A 27,692-nucleotide genomic window follows, 5' to 3' on the forward strand; every position below is an offset into this window, starting at 1 on the left:
TTCATTTATGTTACAAAAACACTGGACCATATTTGGATTTGGGTTCTGTATTTGTTCTATATTTAGACTCTGACTGACTCTCTCTCTCTCCCTCTCTCTCTCTCTCTCTCTCTCTCTCTCTCTCTCTCTCCTTACACATTCTGAAATTCATGATCTCTCATGATATGCTAGGGGAAAAAATGAATCCATTTCAATAAATTAATAGGGATGAAAATCCCAGTCCATCCTTCTTTTCAGAGGTTCACATGCATTATAATGAAATGCATTAGGAGTTTTATTCACTTGAAATCCAAATGAGACCCATTTTGGCTCACACCCTTGACAATCTCTTTTATAAGCACTGCTGTCTCTTGTTCATGTGTGGGCCTAGTAAAAGGGTTTCTTTGTAAGATGCACAGAGACAATATAATGCCACGAAAGACGAAGATGTCAAAACACAAAGTTGGAGGCAATCTAACCAATACCTCCCAATTTTTGTCTTTGAAAACTCTCTTCATTAAAACTATTTAATTGTGAAGCTTATCTGGAGGTAGAGCTGCTGCTTAATATTTTCCAGTGTCATTCCTTGGACAGTCATTTGTAACTTTTTTATATACTTTCAATCTCCATTGTTTAGTAAATTGAATGCCTTATTAGCAGGATAGTACTAAATGACTTCTGTTTGAATTATTTGGGTGTAATGAGATAGAAATGTTTCATACTTTTCCCTTCTTTTTTCCCTCTTCAAAGCTGAAGAGCTTTATACAACATGCAAAAATTATGTATTATAAAATATATTTTAAATATATTCAGTATTTTTCAATTATCTGCTGCTCTTTCTGTTTTCAGTGAATTTATGTTGCCATCAATAATAATATGATTAAATATACAAACATGGATAATTTCCAATATGCCCAAATATAAATGCTATTCAGTTATACAATTTTCCTAGAAATATTGCATTAAAATAAAACTTAATTGCTATTTAATATATTAATATATATTGAAATGAGCCATAGCTAATGTGCATGTTTGTTTAAAAATGATCATATATTTATGGACATACATGCTTTTGCAGTTTTTCAGAAAAAATAGTAGAACCCCTATGGTTTTATTAAATTACTATTATGAATATTAATTTGGTAAAATATGTTAGAAATAATATATGAAACACAGTGAATTTTTAGTGTAGACATAATGTCTAAGAATGAACAGAAGCAACTATGGCCTGTGCAGCAAGTAAACTTAGTAATTATTTGTGATAGGTAGTTTTTTTGAGTCCCATATGTATAAAAGCTCCAGGCCCAGCTATCTCATCTGCTGGCAAACAGATTTTCCAGGTGCTGAATATTAAATTTTAATATATTATTTAAATATTAAGAGAATAATAGCTTCAGTAATTTTATTCTACAATTGTACACAAAACATACCAGAAGTAATAGTTACCTAAGAAGGGTATATGTGCTTGGAATGGTTCACAACAATAAATATTTGATTTTTTTTATTGTTTATGTAACATTTCCTGCGTAATATATTAAAACTTTATACAATTGTTTATTCATGCAATTCAAACTACTTTGTGAACAATTTTATGTGAACATAATGAATGAAGGCAGTAGAGTTCCAAAATACGGTCAGAAATATGACTAATTCCAAAACTGCAGTTGCATCCTGTTGCCAACTTAATGTCAGCCATTGTTGATAGGCCTTTTTTGGAATCAAGAAATATTTGTAGGAGGACAAGGTTTAGTTATTCGTTCTTATTAAGGGGTATTATTTATTGACTTACTTATTAATTCGATGTATGTGGTTGCTAATCTCTTTCCAAAGGGGATATAACTTTATGTGCAAAGTTGCATATAATAAATTTGTATTCATTATTATTAAATAAGTATATATAATTACTCTTTGTATCTATATCCTACTAAAACTCTTGTGTCTCAAATTGAGTAACTTACAGAATATTGGGACATATTACTCCCATGCGAATAAAGTTTGTAAGTTCTTGACATTTCCATGCTACAGTAATGCTGCTGCTGAGCACTGTGACCATACTGCTGCAATCACATGATCCTCATTTACAACATTCCCTGACACAAATCAATAGGGAAGCTTGCAGGGACAAAGTCAGTGGAGATTAAATTACCACAGCTGATAGCACAAAGGCAAGTATGGATTTGCAACTTCCTTCCTGGGAAGCTTACAGGAAGAAAATCAGTGACAAATCTTATAGGAAAGGTTATAAGTTCCTTGGGTAAATGTTTCATGCTCAAGCAATCTGTGTTCACAAATATATCCGAAAGATAATCCAACAGGCCATGGGTTGTCCAGAACTATTATGGTTCATAATATTTACTGTCATTGTTCATATGGATAATGAAGTTTGTTCATTGTATTCATAAAAGTTGTATAACAACATCATAGATAGATCTTACTGACTGAAATCCCATTCTGTGTATAGTTTTTTTATATGGTTTCCAATCTGTAGAAGATTGGGAGATTCCTGGAACACTTTGGGTTAGTGCAATCATCTGCATAAAAAAAGAGAATGGAAACTCTATTAATGTAGGTAGAAGTCGACTTATATAATACTTAATTTAATCTTTCATATTCAATACTAATATGAAAAAAGCAGTTGAAAAAAACTGGATGACCTTTTATCTGCAGTATTATTTCATTTTTTTATGACTGAACAACTTTCCTCAAACTATAATTTTATTTTGCAAAAACATTTATTTTAAAATAATATATATGTACTAAAAGCAATACTCATTTAAAAAAACACTTTGAAGTGGTTGTTGCAATCTTTCAATAACCTGCTACATATATTATTTACATAGCCTCTGAAATGTAACATTCGTTCTAATCTGTGCCGCCACTTTAAAATAGTGGAATAAACTATTTTTTAGGATGAAAAACAAAATATTTAGCAAGATCATTATATTAATTTATTGGTTTCAGAAAAATTACTAGCTCTGGACTCTGTTTTTAAACCTTGTGAATATTGGTTAACAAGCTTCCACTCTAATACACATCAATAAGAAAGCAAATGTTAAAATTGAAATAATATTTACACATTTACACAATTAGCAACATTTTCTTCTGTTTCTAGCAAAACAAGGATCTATTTCCATTCTTAACCTACATCTACTTACAAATGAGCCAAACGTTATTTTAAAAATAGCAACTTGATTGAAACAGTTGCCCACCACTATTCAAAGCGCTTAGCAATTTGTGGAAAAGCTGATTAAAAATATTTTCACTGATATTAGGAATATTGGAGATATTGTTGTCCTTTGAAAACTGAAAAACTGTAAGGCCCCATGATGAATTGTTGGTAGAGACTACACCAGCAATTATGTGAAACCCTAAAAGCCAGAAAAAAGAGCTTCTGTTAGGTTCCATGTTGTGGGAATCTGTATAAAAGATCATTATTGGAGACATGGATGTGCCAAGGGCTGAGGTGTTTTTTCTTTTCTTTAAAGAGTCAACAGTTACTTGAAGAGTATTAATACTTTAACTTAAAGGGAATAGTTTTATTTTAAATAGCAGCATGTTTTTTCTTCTAAATGATAAGCAAATAGACATGATTCTCTATTTTATTCTATATTGCCCTGGATAAAACCACAATAGTGTTTTTAATGCATTAAAATATGATTTCTTACAATAATAGTGGATATCCAAAATTTATTTATTTATTTAAACGTGTTATGACTGCTCACTTCTGCAACTTTGGGTGGCTTACAAAATGTAAATTATATGCACCTTAATTTCACATTTTTAATTAGGAAAATATATTTTACTCAGTACATATTATAGATCCTAAATAAAACTTTGCAAATTTGTTACATCTGAGATTCAGTTGGTTGTACTGTCAACTGTTAAATTTCCCACAAATAGTCCAGAGGATTCTTTGCGGTGTTTTTTTCAATTTTTTCACAGACAAATCTTATGCTTTTCCATTATAAGTTTTCAAGTCAGCCCAAACCTTAGGCATTCTTTTGGCAGTGTGGAAATACTTCTTTATGTGGGATTATTGGTTTTACATCACTTTCCCCAGGGATAGGATTCTACCTGGTCAGTCTGGTTCTGTTATGATTCTGCACAGTTCAGAGAACCGGCAACTCGCTCCACTGGCTGGCCCCACCCCGCCCACTCACTCCTTACGTGGCATGCGCACCATTCAACTTACCTGCCTTTGGTAAGTTTTATTTTTCATTTTTTTCCCCTGACCATCAGCTGTTCTGCTGTGCCCAGATTTAGATTAGCTAGAAAGCTGGAAATTGTTGGATTTCTTGCTTTCTAGCTAGTCTAAAAGCAGAGCTGAACCTTTCTTAGGACTGAAACTTCTATTTTTCAGACTCAGGCAATAGATTGCAGAATGGTAGATCGCTGAGTGAATCTGTGATTCTGTGAGCAACTCAATCTGCCTGCCTGCTTTGCCTGATTTTGGGTAAAAGTTGCCCTTTTTTAATAAACAATTCAATATTTACATGAATATTTACAATATTTACATACAAGCCATGCCCAGCCAGTCACGTGATCACCAAGCCACACCCGTCAGCAAGCCACATCCAGTCAGTCACGTGACCACCAAGCCACACCCACAAATTAAGGCACGCCCACAGAACCAGTTGTTAAGAATCTTGAATCCCACCCCTGACTTTCCCTGACTGTTACTAGAAGTGAAATATGAGCCCAATAATTGTGGTTTATTCAATAACCATGGTTATACTGGGCTATGGTTTGGTATGATGGTTCAATCTGGACAGTGATATTTTGCTAAGTCATAAGTTTTCTTTTACAAATGAAGATGTTCCAGTTCATTTTAAATTCATGAGCATAATAAATGTAACATATACTTATAATCATGGTTATGTTAATGTTAGCTCATAATATTTTAAAGATATGGCCTATAGAGGAGGCTTTTTACAGTTTAGTATCATCTATAGTATATAAATTGGTTCTTGTCCTCTAGGTCTTAGAATTGTCCTCCCATAAAATGGGATTTTCTAGAATTTACATTACTACCAAGCGGATGTCCAATACCAAAACTACTTCAGAAACATGGGAGGATTTGTCATTATATTTATTTTGCAGTGATGCTTCAAATACTGGGAAGAGCTCAAATTATATTTATTTCTTAAACTAACATTACCTCATTGAAATTGATTTGCAAAACCACATAGTCCCAGCAACATGGGAAGGAGCTATGCTGTAACACTTTGCTCATCTTGTGGTATGTTCACATTATATTATAAAAAAGGGTGATTTGTTATATTACTTGACATATGTCTGTAATACCATATTTTTCAAAAACTGATAAATATGGAAGACATTGTGTAATACTATTTGTACTATGATATCTGCTTTTTTGTGACTGACATTAAATTATGGAAGTTTTGAATTTTAACATTGTTTGCAACATTGAATTCAACAGAAATGACCACAGAAGACTGAACAAATCTAATTGAAGGTAGCATAAAAGACGCTATCTATTTGTAATAGGTCTCATTGTAGCATAATTATATGCTACAGAAGCAACTCTACTTTCTTTCCTGCCATATATTAGTATATAATATTTTAAAAATCAAGAATCTCATTTCCAGGGACAATAATGGTAGTGTGGAATACTAAGATACAAATCATAGCTATCACTCCTATCAGCTAAGCTATTTTGTTTTTCAGGTTCTTTTTACATTCAAAATGAATTTAGGAATTAAAATCCTGTACTTCAAAGATTGTAGAGGCCTACAAAACATATGTTCAACACCTATCGTTTTCCATGCTCAGCAATTAAAAAATGGCTTTGGGCTTTTTTACCCTCAGAGGATTGCCAACTGTTATGCCTTTCAACATTTGTAAAATGATTTCTTCATTTGCTGAAATATGAAATTAATGAATATAAGAATGGTTTGAAAAACCTTGGAAAAAGTTTATTTCCAAGGGTTCTGGTTTTCTGATCTGTTATTTTTCAGATCCTAAAGACAAAAGTAATAAGTCCTTTGTTATGGATAACAAAGAGACTATTCCTTTTAGTATTTGTATGTTATCATGCCAGGCTTAGGAAGTTAGCTTAATTTATTATTTAAAACACTGGTGGGATTTCTAATTGCATTCATCATTAGATATGACATGTTTAGAACCAAGAACCATATCCAGTGAGAATTTTTCAGATTGAATTTTGAAACAAAAATATTTTTCAAGAGATCCCTAGCTCTTCCTTGTTACTATGACAACAGTTCTATTTGTGTGAGAGCTCAGTCCATGGCCAATGAGAGAGCAAGCAGCATCAACTAAACATACGAATACATCAAAGACAAATTCATATACTCAATCTGATCAGCTCAATTAATGTAAGAACAGAAGCTGAAGGGGGTTAAAAGAGGGCAGCCATTCATGATAGACAGAGCTTCTTTTTGCAGAATATCTACATTGGCCTTTGGGGGGAGGAATTTAGCGCACTGTCAAAAACATTATCAGAAAGGAAAGTACTAGGCCTCCTACACCTAACAGATATGAAGCTGTCAGACAAAGAATAGCACTATTCATTAAATGACACTTATTTTCTCCCACTTTACAAGAATACAGCGAACAAAACAAGCAGGGGAGCAGCTGAGAAAGACACTTTTTTCTTTTCCTAGTGATGACAGACATGCAGCAATTATGGTGATAACTAAGGAATACTAAGCAAGAAGCCAGCTTCCATTCGGTTTATCACCTCAAATTTTATGTTACTAAATTTGCATGCAACTCTTGTTTTTTTTTTTCATTATTTATGTCTGGTGGAAAATTAGATTCTTTTGTTTTTAACATGGCATTTTCAGTTTTGGTGAAGAGTTCCTCTGAACTATAGATTTGCTTTTACTTTTACTTTTAAATGGTGATATCAGGCCTGAAATACTTTTTGAAGTGAGGTATTTTCAACACAATAAAAATGCTCTTCTCAATGGCAGATGGAGGAAAGAAATAGCATTAGAATAATGGCAGGTATTGTGTTAAATTTCAGCTACTCATAGTGTAAAGGAAATATAGTGAAGGTCTGATTAATTGCTACGGTATGGGTGTACAAAAAAATTAAGATATATGTGTGTGGTTGACTTTAATATATTCATTTCACCTATCTAGAAAAAAGTAAGTAATAGAAGGTGCCAACCTTCTATAGTTTGTAATAGGTGGAAGGAAAAAGGAGTTCCCTCTGAAGTGATAAGTTTCATGAACCTTATGTTCAAACCAAAATAGTTTGATTCCAGATGTATTATCAGTAGGCTGCTACTTATATCTGCATGATCTTGGACTGATTGAATCAAACCCTGTAGCCAAGTGCTCTATAATGTGCTGTCAGGAAAACCTGACAATTGTAATGAAAGAGCAATAAATGTGGGATAGAAGTAATGTTAGGATCCAGCTAGACTGTATGAAAACTGATAGCTGGGATATTGGCTCTTATGTACTCACGTATACTAATCCCTTTGAGAATTTTTTTTGAATGAATTAAAATCGTCCCCTGATTCAACAAAGAAGTAGGGAGAAAATCATTTAGTGAACCTGTGGATTTTGCCCCAAATCCTGTACTAAGCAAACACATACAAGCTTGCAATTCTGGCCATATGTAACATCCCATAAAATTTTCCAAGTTGACACTTGGAAACATAGTGTGTGTATGTATCTGCATGTGTGTATGTATATATAGTATGTTTTGAAAAATGGTGAAGTTACTATCTTTGACCAAATTACTTAGAGAACTATTGAATAAAGATATTTGGACTTCTCATATGCTGCTTTTGATCATTGATAGGCAAAACAAACCTATGAGCCAGCTTTTATCTCTAAGCTAGAACTTGCCTAAGTGATTAATCAGGATCTTAGTATGTTAAGACTAAGGTTAAGACTAAGGTTAAGAAAAGATAATTATAGTGATAGTTACTTACACTGCATGGTTGTAAATTCTGTTGGTATTCCCACTCATATTGCCAATCTGAAATAAATAGCATAGAAAGCAACAGTCAATATGTGGCAGTGATTTTAAAAAAAGGACAGTAATATTCTAAAAACATGCTATGCCTTGTCACAGGTGCTGTGCTTAACTCTTAATAGACAACTGGATACAAGCTGCTGAATATCCAAAGTTAAATTTGAATTCTCTGGCATCCCAGACAGAGCTAGACGTAAGGGGTAAATAAATCCTTTTGACAGAGATACAGTCAGGATAGAAGGGAAAGGATGTCATTCCTATCACAACAGTCAGTCAGTGTCATGGTATAAGTGGCCTGTGCATAACATCCATAAGCAATAGGTCTCTAAGAAATGAACCTGAATCTGACTGAAGTACAAAAACACATATAAAGCCAAAACAAGAGTCTCATTCTACTAGTTTGTCTAACTGCCTAGATTTAAAATATAAAGAAATAAATATTCATTCTGCTTATGGTGTTTTATTTTATTGGTTTTATGATATTTTATGAGTTTTACATTGTATACAGTCTGGATCCTTAGGACACAGGTGGAATATACATAAATATAAATAAATAAATGGATGAATAGATGAAGATGGAATCAAACCTCACTGAAAAACACATGAGGCTGCAGCTTTGATTCTTAATTAGAGCTTCCAAGTCAAACTTGCACTCCTAAGACTAATTGGAGTGACAGGTAGATAGATAGACCAGTGGTGTTATCCATTTAATAATACTCTGTATTAAGTGGTAGGTATTATTTGTGGGAGGAATGATTTGGAAAACCCAAGTTTAAATGTCATCATGAATTTCACTGGATGACCATGTGCACACTACTATACCTTGGAAGAACCAACTTATAGACTTGTTGTGAAGAAAAATGACAGAAGAGTTACATCACACTGAACTGGTCACAAGAAAATCAGGGCAATACTTATAAATAACTGATTGCTTTATAGTTTGAAGTTATTTCCCATTACGCACCCCATCATAAGAATAAGAATTAGGAGGTAGGTCTTTTATGCTAATGTAAAAAAAAAAGACAAGTAAAAATGTTTCTTTTGTTGAGCAGCATCAGTAATCAAAAGTCTGTGTCTTGAAGGTTAGATGACTGACAAGTCTTCCCTATCAATTACTATCCATCAAGCATTTTAAAAGTCATAGTAGCTTTGGAAAGGAAATTATTATATTCTTTAAAAAAGTATCTACTGCTGCAAATCAGAAGTTATAAACTCAAATAACCTTGTTCTAAGAGTAGAAGACAGTAAAATTCATCTTATTTCAAATATTCCTATATTGTTTTTCATTTATATAAATATAAAATTGTTATCTATAGTTTTAGGGGATAAAATTAGTTTGCTATTGTATATTGTATATGCAGTGAAGTGACATAAACCTATTGCACACTGGAGGTCACCCTTGTTACTTAGTCTACATTTTTGCAAGATAAAGAGATTGTATTTTATATGTGCATTGGTGAAATATCAGGCAAATGCCAGTTATAGGGAGTTGAATGTTACAATCACCTAATCAGTAGAGAACGCTGAGAGAAATGTCTATAATTTACATTCAGTGATGATGAAAATAGCAAGTTCTTATATTATTAAAATATTAATATTGACTGCTGATTGAAAGATACTGAATTATTTGTGAATATTACATGATCTGCAATTTATCCTGTTACTGAGCAGAAATTATTTAATGCAGAAATATTTTGTGCTATGCATGGTAATATCACACGCAAGAAGCTTTCAGCTGGGGCTTTTAATGAGCAGTTGCTAGGCCTTCTCATGTAATTCTAGATGACATCAGAAACAAATTGTAATCCTCTTGCATTTTCTGCCTGTTTTCTCATTCAGTGAAGGAATAAAATAATATACCAATAGCTTTATTGGAAATGAAGGTAGCAAAATATATATTTCAGAACCTGCAAAAGAATTAATGATATTTAATAATGATATATTTGGGATTCCCTTTTTTGTTACTAAATATGACATTGCAAATCCTTCCTCTTAATCTATTGGCATTCATTGTTAATTAATTGCAGTAGACCCCATCAATCTACACACCTCAGTAATGAGTAGAATAATTGAAAACAAAATACTTTTTTAAAGAGTTTACATGTATAGATTCTGGATTTAACCTTTTAAATTTGTTATTCCTTCCTAAAAAGTGTCCCTAACTGAGCTGCTTCCAGGAAACATCCACGTTCTATCTATTTCTCAGAAATAAGATTTAAAGGTGATATATTGAAAAGTACAATCTTACATTAGTCAAGAGCCAAGTCATTGCATTTTATCTCATTTGTAGTTTAATTGTATTTGACAAAATTATAATTTCAATATTTAAATATTAATTAAATATTGACATTGTAATTATAATTATTTGAATAACTTAGAATTTACATATATAGATATTTAAATATTATTTAAAACCTAATTAGAGCTGTATTGTTTATATTATTTGGGTTATATTGTTCAGAACTTATTTTACCATCTATTTTGTTCATTTCAATTTACTTGTAGTTTCCAATATGTTGTTTAGTGAGATGATTTATTCAAATAATCATATCATATTTAATAAAGAACAATCCAAGGCAAACAGAGCAAATGTCTTTATCCATAAGCAACCAAATGAGAAATGGATTTTTATTCAGTCAAATCTTTTTAGTCAATGAAACTGCACTTTCATGCATACTGCACACAAGTGATAATTAATATAGTCTAATTCAGGACATGATACTTGAATTGATGTACTGTCATTGATACCCCATGTTAAAATCAAACCTTGACAGGAGTTTAATACCCTGGAACAGGTCATCATATGATAATACTTCTTTTGCTTTTCAGTATTTGTCTTCAGTCAAGCAAAGTATTACAAGATAGGTTAAAAAAAAAAGAAATAATTACAAATGAAGTATGACGCAGGCTGTGAATAGAACATATGTTAGGCTAGGCAGAGGCATCAGTGAATTATATCATTTTGTGATGAAGCAGCACTGAGGCTGAACGGACCTATTTCAGACCTTGATGTATTTTATCTCTACTGTATTTGGACTGTCATCTTTAGAGAAAGACTTTGTGTAATTGAGAGTCAGCTCTAATCTTCATGACTCAAGCATGAAGCATAGACTAGATGAAAGTATTATGGAAGAAAGAGAAGCATCTAATAATGTATAAATGAGTTATAACCTGTTAAACCACAGACTTTCAGTGAAGTAATGTACAAAATATAATTTCCAAAGACATTAATTTCAAATGTGATACATGTAACTCTTTAAAATTATATCAATTACAAATTTATTTTGATGTGTTAAAATAATTTTTATATACATCTTTAGAAATACTTTTGCCTGAATTTCAAAGCATGAACTACATTACTTTGATGATCAGTCATTCTAGAAGCTTTTAGATTGTCATATTGACTTAAAAATATTTGATGAAAATAACAAGATTACAGTTTTAAAGCTTGCTGCTATTATTATTATATAAACACCAATGTAAAATTATATCTGCCAGTTCTTTAGCGGGTGTTGACCTTCATATGCCTTAAGTTCTTCCCAAGAACTAGAATTTAGGAAGGTATGGTTACAATATATGTGCAAATTCAAGTAGTGTGGTTTTATGTGATTGACAGATGGAAATTTTGTCAATGCACAGATTTTCTCAGTGCTGATGCCCAATATTTTTTGGTATGACACTCAGGTTCACTGGGATCACTATGACTGGTTTATGCCATTATCTTTCAAATTTGATTTTCAGAAATCCATTCTTTCTGGTCTTCTCCAATTTTTTGTATTCCATTTTACTGTCCCCTGATAGTTGCATATCAATTATTCAGACTTTCTTCTTTTCAACCACAGTTAAATCTGGTGGCTTATGAACTTTATCAATTTGTATTTGGAAATGCCACATTATTTTAATTTTGTAACAATATTTTTTATTTTTATTATGGTTCATCATACAGTAGATATTTTGACAGGATTTGGCATTTTTATTCACTTATCAAGTACTTCCCAAGAACCTGGGATAGGTAGGCATTGTTTATAATTGTATTCAAATTATTATTATAGGATGTAAGCTGTTCCAAATAAAACTGCTTTTTGCAATTGACTGATGGTGAATTGTCAGTGCTGACGGTGTTCAAATGGTGCTCCAGATGTTTTGGGTTTGCATCCAAGCACCTATTACTATTGGTACTATCTTTGCTTCTTTTTTTTTGCCCCAGTTCTACTTCTATTTGCAGTTCTTTGTATTCTGTGGTTGTCTTCAGTTCTTTCTCATTTTGCTGTCTCCAGGTTTTGCAATGTCCATTATCCAGACCTTTTTTAAAATCTTTCTTATGAACATTTGTTAAGTTTGAGGTGTTATGTAGCAGGCACTTGTTTGTCTGAACTCCAAAGTCCGAAAACACTTTAGCTTTTTCATTTTTTTTACTTTGTCTATTTTGTGGTCCTGTCAGTTCTAGCTTGCAGGTAAATGGTATTCCTTGCAAATATTCTAGTGCCCTGTTGTTGCTACTTTATCATGCCATTGCTTGTTGTCAGTGATCTTCTTGCAGCAACTTATTAGATGGGCAGCTGCCATTTCTTTGCAAAGACACATTCAGTGTCTATTGTTATTTTCTCAATTCTGACTTTAGGGAATAACCAATATAGGGAAACTATGACTGGCTTATTCTCATTCAGCTGGCACACTAGCTGTTGCTGGAAGAAGCACTTCTTGGAAGTAGATAGTGATACTTCTAAAATCACTCCCCAATGTTCATTTGTTCTTTCAGAGGAGGTGCAGTCTCATTCAAAGCAGTTAATATCCATCCAGTGGTCTAGAAGAATAATTCTAAAAAATTATTGAGAAATCATGGACAATGAGGTTGCATTGAGAAAACAGTAACAAAATATTTAATCAATCCCTTATGCAGTCCTAAACCCAGATTGGAAATTATTTTTCTTTTACAATAGCATCTATAGCTGTTTTACTCCTGAACAGTTATCTAAAATGGTATATTAATTCATTGGTTAAGGTCAAGTGTATATTTATTGAGGAGCAACTGCAGAATATGTATGTCTCTCTCTTTAGGTTAGAACAGATTAGCAATAAAGGCAGGAATCAAGGATACATAAGACCAGAAACTTAACTTTAAACATCTGAGTTCCACAATTTGGGCCTCAAAATCTAAACACAAGTAATATGGGAACTTGGACCCTCAACTGTACTTGCATCAATTGTGGCATTCCACTCAGCACTTGGAAGAGGAATTTTATCCATAAAGTTATTTGCAAATGAGTCACAGCAGGTATTTTTAAGCTCCAAAATATTATACGGTATGGCTTAACAATGGATTCTCATTTGTGTTTGATTTTTGCAGTGAGGCCTCCCCCATTTGTGTGTTGTAGACTGCCAGGAATCCTTGTAGAGGGGGAATGGGGTGTGTGTGGAAGTGATATAATGATAGGAAAAAAATGTAATTTGTATTCTTATGATCTCCTAGCCTGTTTTATTATCTCTAGAAAAATCAAGGCTGTTTGCTGGGTCCATCACCAGTGCAGAGAGCAAGTAATGGTCTTGACAGGCATTGGAATCATAGCTTGTTTATTAATGGGAACGTTTATCTTTTTCTGTTAGTGTAGTAAGACTGACAATGGACAGATACCTGAGGGGCACTTCAACCTAATTATGCTAGCAAAGCATTATTAGGAATAATGTGGAAGTACACTTAACGAGCATTGCTACGGTAAAAAAAAAAAAAAAAAGTCATTTAAAGGTCCCTGCTCACATGTGTATGAAATTTCACCTTATCACTTCATAATGAATTTCCTGTATTCAGTATCTTGAAATATGAAAAATTGAACTGTTATAAGCATTTTCACAGCATAATTTATAAATACATGTAATTTAAACTATATTAATTTTTATGAAATTTGGCAGGGTTTATTCCCTCATTAATGGATTAATTTCATTCAAATAATCCATTATCATAAGAAATTAAGGTACAAGTATTTGTTATTTGTTTTCATCAAGGCCTCTAGTTTTTCTGAGTAGGAATAAATCAGGCGTAGTCAAGTGCTTTCTGAGCTGATAATCAGTTTCTTTCTCTAAAGGATGTATTTTAGTTTTTATAAAATCCTGTCTTGGGTTCTTTTGCTCAGATATGCTTCTTGGCTTTTATTTCTGTATTTGCTTAAAGATTGAAAATCCTAGAAAATTATTTTAGTAATTTTTTGTACTGTAAGATGCTACAGACCATAAGACGCACCTAGCTTTTGGGGAGGAAAACAAGAAAAAAAATCACTGCTTCTGTCTCCCAGTAATTTCCTCCTTGAAGCAAACAGCCAGATCAGCTTCAGCACAACCTGATTTAGCACGCAGCTTATTGGTGGTTGGATCGGCCTCACGGAATAGCGCCGATCAGCTGTTCCAGGCTGTGGGGATCACCACCGCCTATTGCCACCACCTATCACTGCCTCCGTGTGCCCCATTTTTGACTTCTGCATGTCCTGTTTTCAGCCTCCATGTGCCCCGTTTTTGGCCTCCATGCGTCCTGTTTTTGGCCTGTTCCAGGTGGCAGGAATTGCCACCGATCGCTGCCGCCATGAATTGTCACCACTGCCATTCAGCAATGGCAGCGGCGGTGATTGGTGGTGATAGGTGGAGGTGTCGGCAATCCCTGACACCTGGAATGGGCTGAAAATGGGACACGTGGAGGCCAAAAATGAGGCATGCAGAAGCCAGAAACAGGGCACGCAGTGGCTGAAAATGGGGCATGTGGAAGCTGAAAATGGACATGTGGAGGCCAAAAATGGCTGAAGGGTGAGGCCAGCGGATAGCCAGAACTTCAGCAACATTCAATCTATAAGATGCACCGACATTTCCACCCATTTTTTTCGGGGGAGGGAAGTGTGTCTTATAGTGGAAAAAATACAATATATAGTTTCAGAGCAAATTATTATATGTATAGGTTAGTTTAAAAAGGCATCAGGATGTGAAGCTTTTAATTAGAATAACACTAAATGAAAATTTGCCCATTAAAGCCTGTTAGTTGCTTCATCAAATAGGGTTGTAGATGGTTTCTTATTCAGTTTATTATGCCATTCAACAGAGTAATGCAGCTGGACATCTTTCTAAGATCCTTAAATAACTGCCTGCATATGTCTTTTTTAAACTTTGTAAAATAATTGAATTTATTAACCAACATATACATTTGTGTGCTGAGTGACATCTGAATTTAGTATCAATGCACGGGGAAAAATCTGTATGGAAACTCAAAGGAAACATCAGCTCAATGTGCTATAAGATTGGAAAATGCAAATTCAGCATATACTGTGAACCAGGTTGAATTTAAAATGGAGTTATTATAATAGCATTATAAAAAACTATGGCGTGGAAATATTGCAAGTAATGTGGATGGCTCTGGTTACTATGCATTTAGTTACAAATAACTCCTTTTTGATCAAATTATTAAACTGGGAAATCTAACTATTGCCCCAAACTATTTCCCCTTCCAAGATCTTCTTACCTTGCCTACATGTAAAGTTTATTCAAAGAAAGAATAATTTTTCAAATAATTGGGGTGAGGGTAACCAAATTAAATAAAATATAATATATATTTAACAACTTCCTCCATTTTGGCTTATATTAATTTTTTTGCACATTTAGTAAGGAAAATATGCAACAAAATTAATATAGTTAATAAGATTTGATTTGATTAAGTGCCATAAAGTCATTGTCAATTCTTAGTTATTACATAAACTTTCTTGCTGACAATGTCCTTAAGTTGGCCTTTCAGGTCTTTCGATACATTCATTACCATTCCATTCACCTTGCTGCTGTCTTTCTCTTTTCTTTCCTTCCACCTTTCCTGGAATTAGAGCCCTTTGCAGAAAGCTAGGCCTTCACATAATGTATCTGAAGTAGAATAATATAAGCCTAGTCGTTTGTGCTTCGAGTGAGAACTATGTGTTAACTTTTTTCAATGATCCATATTTTGTTTTATTGGCTCTCCACAATATTCTCAGGAATCTTCTCCAATGTCAAAATTGAAAAGTGTCAACACTCTTCCTGTCTTGCTTCTTCATAGACCAACTTCTGCTTAACCTCTTCTGCATCAGTGATTGCAGCGTAAATTTGAATGGTTGTCATTTTAAAGGGTTGTCCACAATGTCTTTGATTATTAATTGTATTGTGATTGAGTATTGATCTTGCTATATCCTTCCTAACTATAAATACAATGCCATTTCTTCTTTGTTTTTCATGTCCTAAGTAATACACATTGTGATCTTTTGATTAAAAGTTGCAATCTCAATCATTTCATTGAAGTCTATTATGTCAGTTGTACTTGTTCCATTTCTTCTTCACTATGTTGAACTTTCCTGTTCTGAGCTTCTTAGTTTCCATGTTCCTTCTGTAATACCGACTTTGCAGTTTTTGTTTTTGTTTTCCTATACGACTTGCAGCTGTCCCAAAAGACTTTAATCTAGCCATGTTAAAGACCATCTGTACTTCAAAAAACTTCAATGATCTTTCTGTAGCATATTGAGTGCCATCCAACCAGAAGGCCCATTATCTAGCATGATTTGTCAATGATTTTATAATTTCTATGCATTTCTATGGTTTTCATGATAAAATTATAAAATTGAATAGCTGAAATGACCTTCACATCTGTGAGGATGTGAGGATTGTTATCCAGGACTGAATATGCCACAGCTTAGAACATAGCTGTATACAGTGCTTTATTGCAGCCACACCTTCTGGGTCTATGACAGTTTGCCGCAGTCAACTCACCATAGCCAACTAACCACAGCCAACTTGCCAGTCAGCTTGCCATGGTGAACTTGCTGTGGGACAAAAGTTACATTAACATCAGAGAAATGGTGGAATAGAATCATTAAAAAAGGATGCAAAGGGAGGCACAAAATGAAATGAAAATTTTTTAAATATTTTAAATTATTTTAAATAATTAAATTGAATTGTTAAATTGTCCCACACCAAGTTGTCCCATGGTGAATTGGCCATGGCGAGTTGCCCGCTGGCAAGTTGGCTGCAGCAAGCTGTCCCATTCCGCAGCTTCCTAACAACAGGTTGATGCCCCGGGTTAACTCCACCCTCCTAGGATTTTCAAGTTGAGGTAGCCATGTAAGTAAGTCTTTGATGTCTATAACCCTATAACAAGAATCTTACAGTTTTTAAACTTGCATGCTACTTTTACCTGTCTCCAAAAGTGTTGTGCTGAAATTAGGTACTGCCTTAGAATGGTTACTCTTCTTCTGATTGCTATCAAACTCTAGACCAAGCTCTAAACCAATCTCCAGGCAGGAATCACACAGTGGGCTCTTATTGTAGCTTATGGTCTTGGCAGTTGATTGATAACCTTCCCTCCCTGTTCCCTCACCTGTTTGCTATCTCATCCTTTTCATCTACACATGTTCACTTTTGTAAGCTAAGGGCTTGGGTGGGTGAAGCTGTCTATGAATTTGTACATGTTTCTAAAAATGCCAAGGTATGACTTAATTAGCATGCATCTGGAATGCTGGCATGGATGCTTAAAGTAAACTCAATGGGGGAAGAAAAAAATGAATGAGCCCCTCTCAAGTTTCTGGGGCTGTAAACTTTTACTGTCCTTTGGAGAAAGGAATGAGATGAGATGAGCCTATCTTTGGGGAAGTGGAAATGGGAACTATTTCTGCTCAACTGCAACTGCTTTTCCAAATGCAAGCAGCAACCCCAGTTTCATTTTCTCACAACACCTTAAGCAACCCTGCTGAGATATACTCTTGCCACACATTGTCAAGATTATTCACTCATCCCATCCAGGAGATCCCACCATCATTATCTTGTAAACAATTGGCAAATCAAATAAATAAATAAATAAAAAATAAAAATAAAATAAATCACAATGAGGCAGCACAGCAGGACTTGGAAGGACATTAAAGGGATAAATCTGAGTTGGTTTTGTTTCTGATGTGTTTAGTTCACTTCAAATCTTTGGGATGAATATGAATCTTGATGTTTTTGTCTAGCATGAAATAAAAACAGAACTCAGGAACTGTCAGAATTTAGGACATGTACAAGTATGTCTTTTATCTATTATGCTTCTATTACTTACTTTTTAAAACTAAAATTGTGTCATATGTAAAATATAGCATATAACTATGCAGAAAACAGCAATGGATCTTATTACTTGTTACGTAGTTAATTTATTGTTTTATAATATAGAAAATATTTTATAAATATTTTTTAATTCTTGCATATTTTTTCTGCATAACACAGAGTGTTGATGAAGTGCAAAAGACTAGTGCACTATTCAGTTAATTACAGGATTTCCTTTCCAAATTCCAGTTTTATATAGCAGCTGGTCAAATTTAGTTACTGTCTGCAACACCAATCTCATCTTTTAGCATTAAAATTAATTTTCTCCATTTTGGCATAAGAAAAATGTAGAGTGTCCCCTTACCTCATTACCTGAAATTTTACAGTGGTAGCAACAGCAGGGGAAATTATGGGACAATTTTTAGCAATCAAAAATAGAAGCATTGGGAGTACTAACATTCATAGACTCTGTTGATACAGCCCTTTCATCTTCTAACAGTGATAACATGTAATTGTTCCATGCTAGTTTACTTTTCTGAGTAAAGCATCATGTAGTTTATTTCACTTTGTAGCTTTTCTTATAACAAGAGAAAAAATAACAGTCATATATTTAAAATCCATCTCAGGTATACCTCAGTGACCATTTCCTGTTGGGATTCAAAGTCGAAATCGGACAAGTAATTTAAGTTGTTCTTTGATGGGATGGAAAATCCCATGAAATTAAGAAGAGAAAAGTTAGACAATAGACAATAATGTGGGTTGAGTAACACTAAGACAGAAAAACATGGCTTATGAAACATGAATTTCACAAACATGAAAAATGAATATTTACTAAATGCATCCAATACCACTATTGATTTTCCCCAAAACTAAACTTAATTTAAAATACTACAAATAAGAATTCTGCTGTTTAGTTTTATTGAAAATATTTTGGAGCAATCATATATAAGTTAGTCTCAATGATATCAATAATTCCATTTCATATCCTGTCAATTGTATTTGGCTCAACAAATTATTGTAAATATATAATTTCCTAGCAAATAATTAGAATTAGGCACAGAGGATGAATTCAAAATATCTGATTCCAGACAAGTCTTACAAATGACAGAACTGAAAATTACTCTCTTGATTTCTAATAGCAGAATAAGAAATTTTTAAATAGCTTCCTTACATAATCTGTTCATATGTCCTTTTTTCAGAGGCTCTACTAAGCATTTCCTTTGCTGTATCATCAGTTTCTCTATTTTAAATAACTATGTTAAACCATTCTACATGGTTCAGACATATGTCTTACCTCTTAACATAATATGTACAATACAGTAAAAATAAAACTAGATTTATCTAAAACACATCTGATGATTTTTCCTCATAAGTAGTTGCAAACTGCTCTCCCTGGTTTATTTTAAGATGAAGGTGTTATGTAAATTCAGAATTATGTTTTCTTTATACAAAATAAGGAATTCAAACAAACTTTAATAAACGAGTGTTTCTTTTCAATTAAAGCGATTAAATAAACTATAGTGCAAGATTCAGAGAACACAATGTTTATAGAAATCTCATTTGAGTGATTTGTAGCAGGTACCTCTTAAATGCAGGAGCCTTTAGATAAAACAAACATTGAAATGGCTATATCATGCCTACAGGACTTTAATTATGAAAATTCTATGCCACAGGGTGTCACAGAAAAGAAATATTTTTGGTGATATGTAAGTAAAACTTTAAGTTTTTGAACTCTACAGATACACATAGACATCTTACGAATTCTTCTTTAATAAAATTGGTTGTAACTTTTAAACTTTTGTCAGTATTGTTAAATGAAACTGTACATGGAAATGTTCTATGGCTTTCTTACCATTAATTAAGTATAGGCCGGTTGAGAATATTAGGTTTAGTATTCTCTGGGATTGGAGCAGCTTGAAAAATTACTCATTTATTTCAAGCACATGCAGATACACAGAGACATAGACATGCACACATGTGTGCGCGCGTGCCCACACACACACACACAGAGAGCTGAAAATAGCTTATTTTTCAAGACAGTCCAACTTAGTATGCATACAAAAGTTGGTCAGAATAAAACTAATTTGGATATCATATACAAATAAACAGCTACTTCAACAATTTTTATATTGGCCCTCAACTTATTTTGAGATAATCTTTTTAATCAACAAAGAGTAGTGCTTATATTACAGATTATTCCTATTGAGTAGAAAATGTTTTGTATAATCTAGTACTTACCTTTTGTAAACTAAGAAATATCATAAAGTTGGAAGGAATCATTTAACAAGCCTCCTAGTTAGTGCTAAAATCCAAATTAAAGCATCCCAAATGGCTATCTAGTTTCCACTGGAGCATATCCAGTGAAAAGAAGTCTACCGCTTACCTGGGAATTGATTCCACTATGCTTTTTCCAACATTCATTTGCAATCTACTTCATGTAACTTAAATCAATGATTTGATAATTTCATTCTGAAATGAAAAAGAACAGAGCTTGACTTTCTTCTCCATTGTGGTGGAGACAGCATTCAGGATTGGGTGATCAGTCTCTGCCTGTGATTGGACTGAGTCTGTCAAAACTTCGATGACACTCCCTCTGCTGCTAGGGACCTCTCCAGAAATTGACTCAGTCAGCTTGTTGGACGACGTGTTAATTTCTTCTCCTAGCAAATTTAAACAAATTGATTGGAAAAATAGGAATAAAAACACAAATCCTGAATTCTATTGCAAGCCGGAACCGGTCTACCACTTTGACAGCTGTCAAACTGCAGCATGGCCAGGGCTCTGCCCCATTCATTGGACTTTGGATCGGCGAAGGGCCGATCTACAAGGTACTAAGGTTCTGGTTGCGGGAAGAGTTTGAATACCATCCTTACCTCCTTCCCGCACTTTGGCTTGGGAGGCTCCCAGCGGTTTCGGCCGTTGGAGATGCTGAGGTTAACTGCGGTAGCCTTTAAAGGGACAGAAGATCTGTAGCGAAGAGTACAGGTAGTGAGAGTACGTTTAGGAAAGTGAAAGGCTGCAGCGTGCTCAGGGTGACTCCAGAATAAGATCATTGGAGTCAGAGATGGCAGAATCACAAAAGGCTAGCCGTGATGTCAGGAGAGGGGAGGGGGCGGCTCGACAGCTGTCACGCTCTCTAAACCCAGCAGCCCCAGAACAGATGGCTTCATTTTACAGCCCAAAGCCAAAGGACAAGGCTGCAGGAACCCGAAAGGGCTCCAAGGCAGCAGAGAGGGATGAGCACCGCAGGGACAAGGCGCTGGATAAAGTGTGGGCTCGAGGGAAAGAGCAAAATGATAAATGCACCCTGCATAATTTCCCGCCCAAATGAGGAACTGTCGTTATCGAGAGGAGAGGCAACTGCAAACTGACAGGGCTGCAGTAGCAGAAGCAGCCATAGGGGGAGCTGAAGAGCAGGAATCTATTGAGGCTTCTGAGATCAGAAATTTCTTCTCTATCTGCCCAACAACAAAGCAACTGATAGTTACTGATCAGAGGCACAGAATGGCTCCAGAAGCAACCTTTACTCCCAGTGAGCTGGGATCAGACCAGTAAGGGCTCAGGAACCTGAGTTCCAGGTTAATATGCAGGCTATGTTAAATGAGGCAGTGAGTCAGTGAGTATCAGCTGTCTTGAGACAGACCATAGGTTCTCCCTGAGAGGTTTCTGCTTCCTCATCCAGACGCAGTAGGAGACCCAGGTCTCATTATGATGATGATCTTTCCCTGCATACAGAATCAGGTGCGTATATTCCTGCTGTAAGCTCCCACTCCATCACATCTGACAGTGGCCAGCTGATGGACAGAAACTATTCCGATGATGAGGGCCTCAACGAGACTAACCAAGGCTCTTATCTCTGGCTTGTTCCAACCTGCCATCTTTAGATCTCTCCTCTTTAAGGCCAAAAAGGCCACAGGGCGAGGCTTAGTCCCTGAACCACAGGAGCCTGCTGACCCCTCTGAAGACCCCAATGACCCATTGTTTTCTGAGAAAACAGTCACAGCAGATGTCATCCCTGCGCCAAAGATGTTCACCACAGTCATCCAAAGACAGTGGTCATCCCTCGGGTCCAGTCCAAGCCCTTCCTGCCTAGACAAGAAATTGTTTAATGTAGAAGGCAATCTTTCCAAGGCCCTGGAAGTGCCCAATGTTGATGCTCCAGTTGCAGCCCTGCAAGCCAACACAGACATGCCTGGGGAGCCTGAGGACTCACTGAAGGCTGAGGACAAGAAGTCTGAGCAAACGTTGCAAAGAACACACGTGTCAGCAGCATGGGCACTGAAAGCTTCCACAGCCACATCTTTCTTCAACGCCAGGAGCTACAGGAGAGAATTCCACTGGACGATGTCAGATCACACCTGCATGTGAACAAACTATTGGCAGCAGTAGAATTTTCAGCTGACACCACACTGAGTGCTGCCAGATTTGCATCCAGGGCAATTGGGGGAACAGTGACTTCTCGTTGCTTGCTCTGGCTAAAGCAATGGCGGGCTGATATGAGGCACAAGTGGAGGTTGGCCACAGCCCCATTTAAAGGGGATAAATTGTTTGGAGAGGCTCTGGACAAGGTCCTAGTGGACCCCAAGGACAAAGGGAAGGTTTTGCCATCCAAGTCCAGAAAAAGTGATTATAGACCAACTCCCTATGCCAGACGGTCCTATTATAGGACCCCCGAAACAGGAGGGGGATTCCCCAGACCCCAGATGTCTTTCACCCCCAGGCAGGAACAAAGCCAGGATAGGACAGGTAGTAATCGTCCTTTTAACAATAAGCGGCCCTTTTGAGGGGCTGGGGGGTCATCCCAACGCCCCAGATAAAATGTAGACCAACCCTCCCATTGGGGGACGTCTGGCCTTGTTTGCCAGGCATTGGGAGGAAGTAACCACTGACACCTGGGTCCTGGAGACAGTCCGCTCCGGGCTATCTATAGAATTCCTCTCTATGCCCCCGAGGTTTTTCATTCGTTGCCCTATCTCTAGGAATACAGAGAGAAGGAACCTTATGGAAACAGCTATTCAGCACCTGCTGGAGATTCAGGCTATTCAGCCCATGCCTGAGGGTCAACAAGGCATGGGATTATTCCATATTGTTTGTAATCCCAAAAGCCTCGGGGGGATGGAGGGCAATTCTGGATTTGAAATGCCTTAACTGCCGGGTGAAATACAGGCAGCTCAAGATGCATTCACTCCAGTCCATCCTGGAGGGAATTAGGGAGGGGGACTTCCTTACCTCCATTGATTTAACGGAGGCCTATCTCCATGTCCTTATTATCCCTGCTCATTGACAATTCCTCAGGTTCTGCTACAATGGGAGGCACTACCAATACAGGGCCTTGCCTTTTGGACTTTCCTCAGCCCCCAGGTCATTCACTAAACTGTTGGCAGCCTTGGCAGCCCACCTTAGGGCTATACCAGTTAGAGTCCAGTGTTATCTCGATGACATACTGGTCCAGTCATCTTCCCCATCTAGAGCTGTAGAGGATTTAGAGATCACCATTCAGGTGCTCCAAGAGCATGGCTTCTCTGTCAATGAGGCCAAAAGTCACTTCACTCCCACCAATACCTTACTCCATCTGGGAGCTGTTCTAGCTACTAATTCCTGCAAGGTGTCCTTATCCCAAGAACGTCAGGAGAGTATCAGGGAGTTAATTGGACAAGTGAAATCTAAACCTAGGGTATCCCTGGCTACGCTTTCTAAGCTCCTGGGGAAAATGATATCATGCATTAATATAGTGCCCTGGGCTAGACTGCATGCCAGGTCGCTCCAATGGTTCCTTCTACCTTATCAGAAGACAGGTAGGAGTTGTTCCCTCTTACAGGTCAGATTAACTTCATTGGTCCTTGTTAGGTATAACATTGATACCAAATATGGTTTGGGTGAATAAATATATAAAACTTAGATATCATGGTTTAAGTGCTTATCACTTTAAGCACAATGCAGCAGGCAATTAGCCGATTAAGGGTGCGGCTAGAAGTTACAATATAAGGAAGCATTAGAAACTGTCTGCTGTCTGACTGTTACTGGCTGTAACTGTGTGCTGCTGTGAGTAACGACTTACTGTGTGTTACTGCGACTAACTGAGATTACTGACTGTGAGTGCCTGTGACTGAACTGTTATTGTTTGCTACTGTTTGCTGAATATCCAGCGTTTGTTTCTCTGGAGAGTGAAACCGGAGGAGGAGAAGATATCTTTATCGGCTGATAAAGATATTGCAAGGACTCTTAACTTGGACTATACTAGTGAGTCTTAATGGATGGAAATACTGTGAATAACTTAATGGACTGAATGACAATGCTTAAACTCTAACTGGATTAAAAACTATTTAAACTACAAACAGTGGTTTGTGTTCAGTGTGTGTATACTCTGGGGCCCTTCCGCTCTACTTTGGCTGCCTGGTTTGACTACTGCTGCAATACTCTGCTAGGGGTTAATCCTCAAACCCTAACAGTCCTTAAGTCTTTAAGATGGTGGTCACCTGAGACGCTTTCCATGGGACTCCTATTCAAGGAACCGAACAGGTTAGTGCTGACCACAGATGCCAGTCTTCATTACTGGAGTGCCCACATTCAATCCAGGGTGCTCCAAGGACAATGGTCCCAGACAGATTTGGACCATAATATTAATTGGTTAGAGCTTCGAGCGGTCCATCTGGCTCTGAGACAATTAGAGAACGTGGTCTCAGGTAAGGACATCCTAATCTTGACTGACAATGTGTCAACCAAGGCACACATTAACCACCAAGGTGGGACTCATTCAGGGCCTCTGATGCTGGAGGCAGAGCAGCTCGGTTTTTGGGCAGAGAGACACCAGGTGTCACTCAGAGCTGAGCAGGCGTGGCCAATGTTGAGGCTGACTGGCTTAGCAGAGCCACCATTGGCCATGCAGAGTGGCGTTTGCATCCCAATTTGTTTCAGGAGCTGTCAGAGCACTTTGGTTGCCCAGCAGTGGATCTCTTCGCTTCCCAGAACAACACGCAACTTCCGAGATTCTATTCCAGGTTTGCGATTACGGGGACGGAGGGAACGAATGCCTTACACAGCCCTTGGCCATGGGGGCTCCTGTATGCCTTTACTCCTCTGCCCCTGATCCTGAGGGTCATCCAGAAACTGTTGGTGGAAAGAGCAGAGCTTATCCTTGTAGCCCCTCATTGGCCCAGGAAGCCATGGTTTGCAGACTTTGTAAACCTTTCCATTTCCAGACCTTGGAGAATACCAGAGGACAGAGTGTCGCTCAGCCAGGGGCCAATCTTGCATCCAAAGCCCCAGTGGTTTCACTTGGCTGTCTGGAGATTGAGCGGGGATCTCTGATCTGGGACAATTATTCCTCCAGAGTAATAAGAACTATCCAGGCCTCCAGGAGACCCTCCACTAACTGCATCTATGATGCAACCTGGAAAGCTTTCAGTGCATGGTGTTGTAAGTATGACATTGTCCCTTCTGGGGCCTCGTTTGCCCAGGTGCTGGACTTCCTCCAAGAGGGCCTGGACAAAGGGCTTTCACCTAATACTCTGCGGAGGCAGGTTGCAGCCTTGTCCTCTGTTCTATCCTTGGGGGGGAGTGGAATCTTTGTCTTGACATCCCACGGTCCGCAGGTTTCTGAAGGGGGCTACAAACCTGAGGCCTCCAGTGGTTCATCAATATCCAACATGGGGCCTCTCTAAAGTACTGCAGTCACTGACTGAGGCCCCATTTGAACTACTGAGGTCAATTCCCTTGCAGTTTTTGTCTTGTAAGGTAGCCCTTCTGGTAGCGATCACCTCTGCCAGAAGGATTTTGGACCTGGCAGTCTTGTCTGTCAGGAAAGACCTTCTTTGTGTGTTTCACACCAATTGAGTGGTGTTAAGACTAGACTCTCCATTCATGCCAAAGGTGAATTCGTGGTTCCACAGATCCCAAGAACGAATTTTACCTGACTTTTGTCTGCATCCTGTGCACGCGTTAGAAAGACGATGGCATACTCTGGACGTTTGGAGGGCGTTGAGGATTTACATCAAGAGGACATTGTCCTTCAGGAGGTCTGATTCCCTCTTTGTTTCCTTTCAACCTTCCACCATGGGCTGCAAGGTAACTCCAACGACTGTGGGGAGATGGATAAGACTTTGCATATCCAAGGCCTACCAAACACAGGGACTTGCAGTTCCTCCAAGGATAACAGTGCACTCAACAAGAAACGCGGCAACATCGACGGCGTGGGCCACCCAGGCTTCTCTGGAGCAGGTTTGCAGGGCAGCTACCTGGGCCTCTCCTTCTCCGTTCATCAGGCACTATAAGCTGGACTCATTTGCTTCTGCTGAGGCAGCTTTTGGACAGAGGGTTCTGCAAAAGGTCCATTCTGTATAAGGGACTCGGACCACACTGGGCCCACCCGTAGGACAGCCAGCTTTGGTATGTCCCATCCTGAATGCTATCTCCACCACAATGGAGAAGGGTCATTGGTCCTAACCTGATACGACCTTTCTCTTTGTGTGGAGATAGCATTCAGTCCCATCCTTTCATGGTGAGTTCCAAATGTAATGGTGTGTATTATACTTATAGGAGAACACGTCAGTCTGTCACTATTCCTTCGCCAATTTCTGGGGAGGTCCCTAGCAGCAGAGGGAGTGTCATCAAAGTTTTGACAGATTCAGTCCAATCACAGGCAGAGACTGATCACCCAATCCTGAATGCTATCTCCACACAAAGAGAAAGGTCATATCAGGTTAGGACCGACGACCCTTTTAAATAATATTCTTTCACTGGTTGAAGATATTTTTACTCAATTATCTTTTCTTACGACTAATGTATAGAATTTTCTTCATAAGATTTGGAATACTTAGAAAGGTAGCTGCCTGATCCATTTTTATTTGTGTGATTTATACTGCCATTATTTTTCTTTGAACTCAAGGAAGCATACATACTTAACATGGGATTGGCTGAGAGAAAGTGACTGTCCCATTTAGCTGGTTTTCATATCTAAGGGAGGACAGCCCAACACCTTAACCACTACACCAAACTGCTTCTAATTCCCAGCTATATTCCATCTATTCCAATTTATCTGATTTTTTTTTTAAGTGTGGTGGCCAGAAATAGACACAATACCTCAAGTGAAGTCTGACTACAGCAAAATAAAATGGAACTATTGCTTTTATGATTTCAATATGACACCTATTATGCAATTTAAAATCACAGTTGTTTTTTGCAGCTACATCACACTGCTGACACATATTCAGTTTGTAGTTAATTATTATTATATATTATATATATACTGTATATTATATGAGCCTCTACGGCGCAGTAGTTAGAATGTAGTATTGCAAACTACTTCTGCAGCCAGCTGCCTACAATTTGACAGTTCAAATCCCACCAGGCTCAAGGTTGACTCAGCCTTCCATCCTTCCGAGGTGGGTAAAATGAGGACCCAGATTGTTGGGAACAATACGCTGACTCTGCAAGCCACTTAGAAAGGGCTGTAAAGTACTGTAAAGCGGTATATAAGTCTAAGTGCTATTGCTATTATTGCAAGGTTCAATTACCAAGCTAAGAATTCTCCATCTTATTCTTGTGCATTTGCTTTTTCTTTCCAACTACATAATTCTATGTGTTTCTGTGAAATTCTGTTCTGTTTCTTCTAGCTCATTTCTCCAACCCATGAAAGTCATTTGGATTTTATTTCTGTCTTCTAGTGTGTTAGCTA

At 37.0% G+C, this 27,692-nt stretch overlaps 1 protein-coding gene across 2 annotated transcripts in view; it reads left to right on the forward strand.

The window, feature by feature from the left end:
• The window catches only part of KIAA0825 (KIAA0825 ortholog), a 160,424-nt gene that overhangs the window by 92,208 nt on the left and 40,524 nt on the right, over positions 1-27,692 (forward strand). The window contains exon 20 of one of the 2 annotated variants that reach the window (XM_087958170.1): positions 4,040-4,196. The exons of the other annotated variant lie outside the window; for it this stretch is intronic. Coding sequence (XP_087814296.1) covers positions 4,040-4,184 — 145 coding nt within the window. The 3' untranslated portion in view covers positions 4,185-4,196. Of the gene's footprint in view, positions 1-4,039; positions 4,197-27,692 lie in introns of those variants that run through there. 2 annotated transcript variants of the gene reach the window in all.

This window comes from Notechis scutatus, chromosome 2 (genome assembly GCF_049901735.1).
Source record: "Notechis scutatus isolate UNSWTSFEM ecotype Mainland chromosome 2, rNotScu1.2, whole genome shotgun sequence".
Lineage (NCBI taxonomy): Eukaryota > Metazoa > Chordata > Lepidosauria > Squamata > Elapidae > Notechis > Notechis scutatus.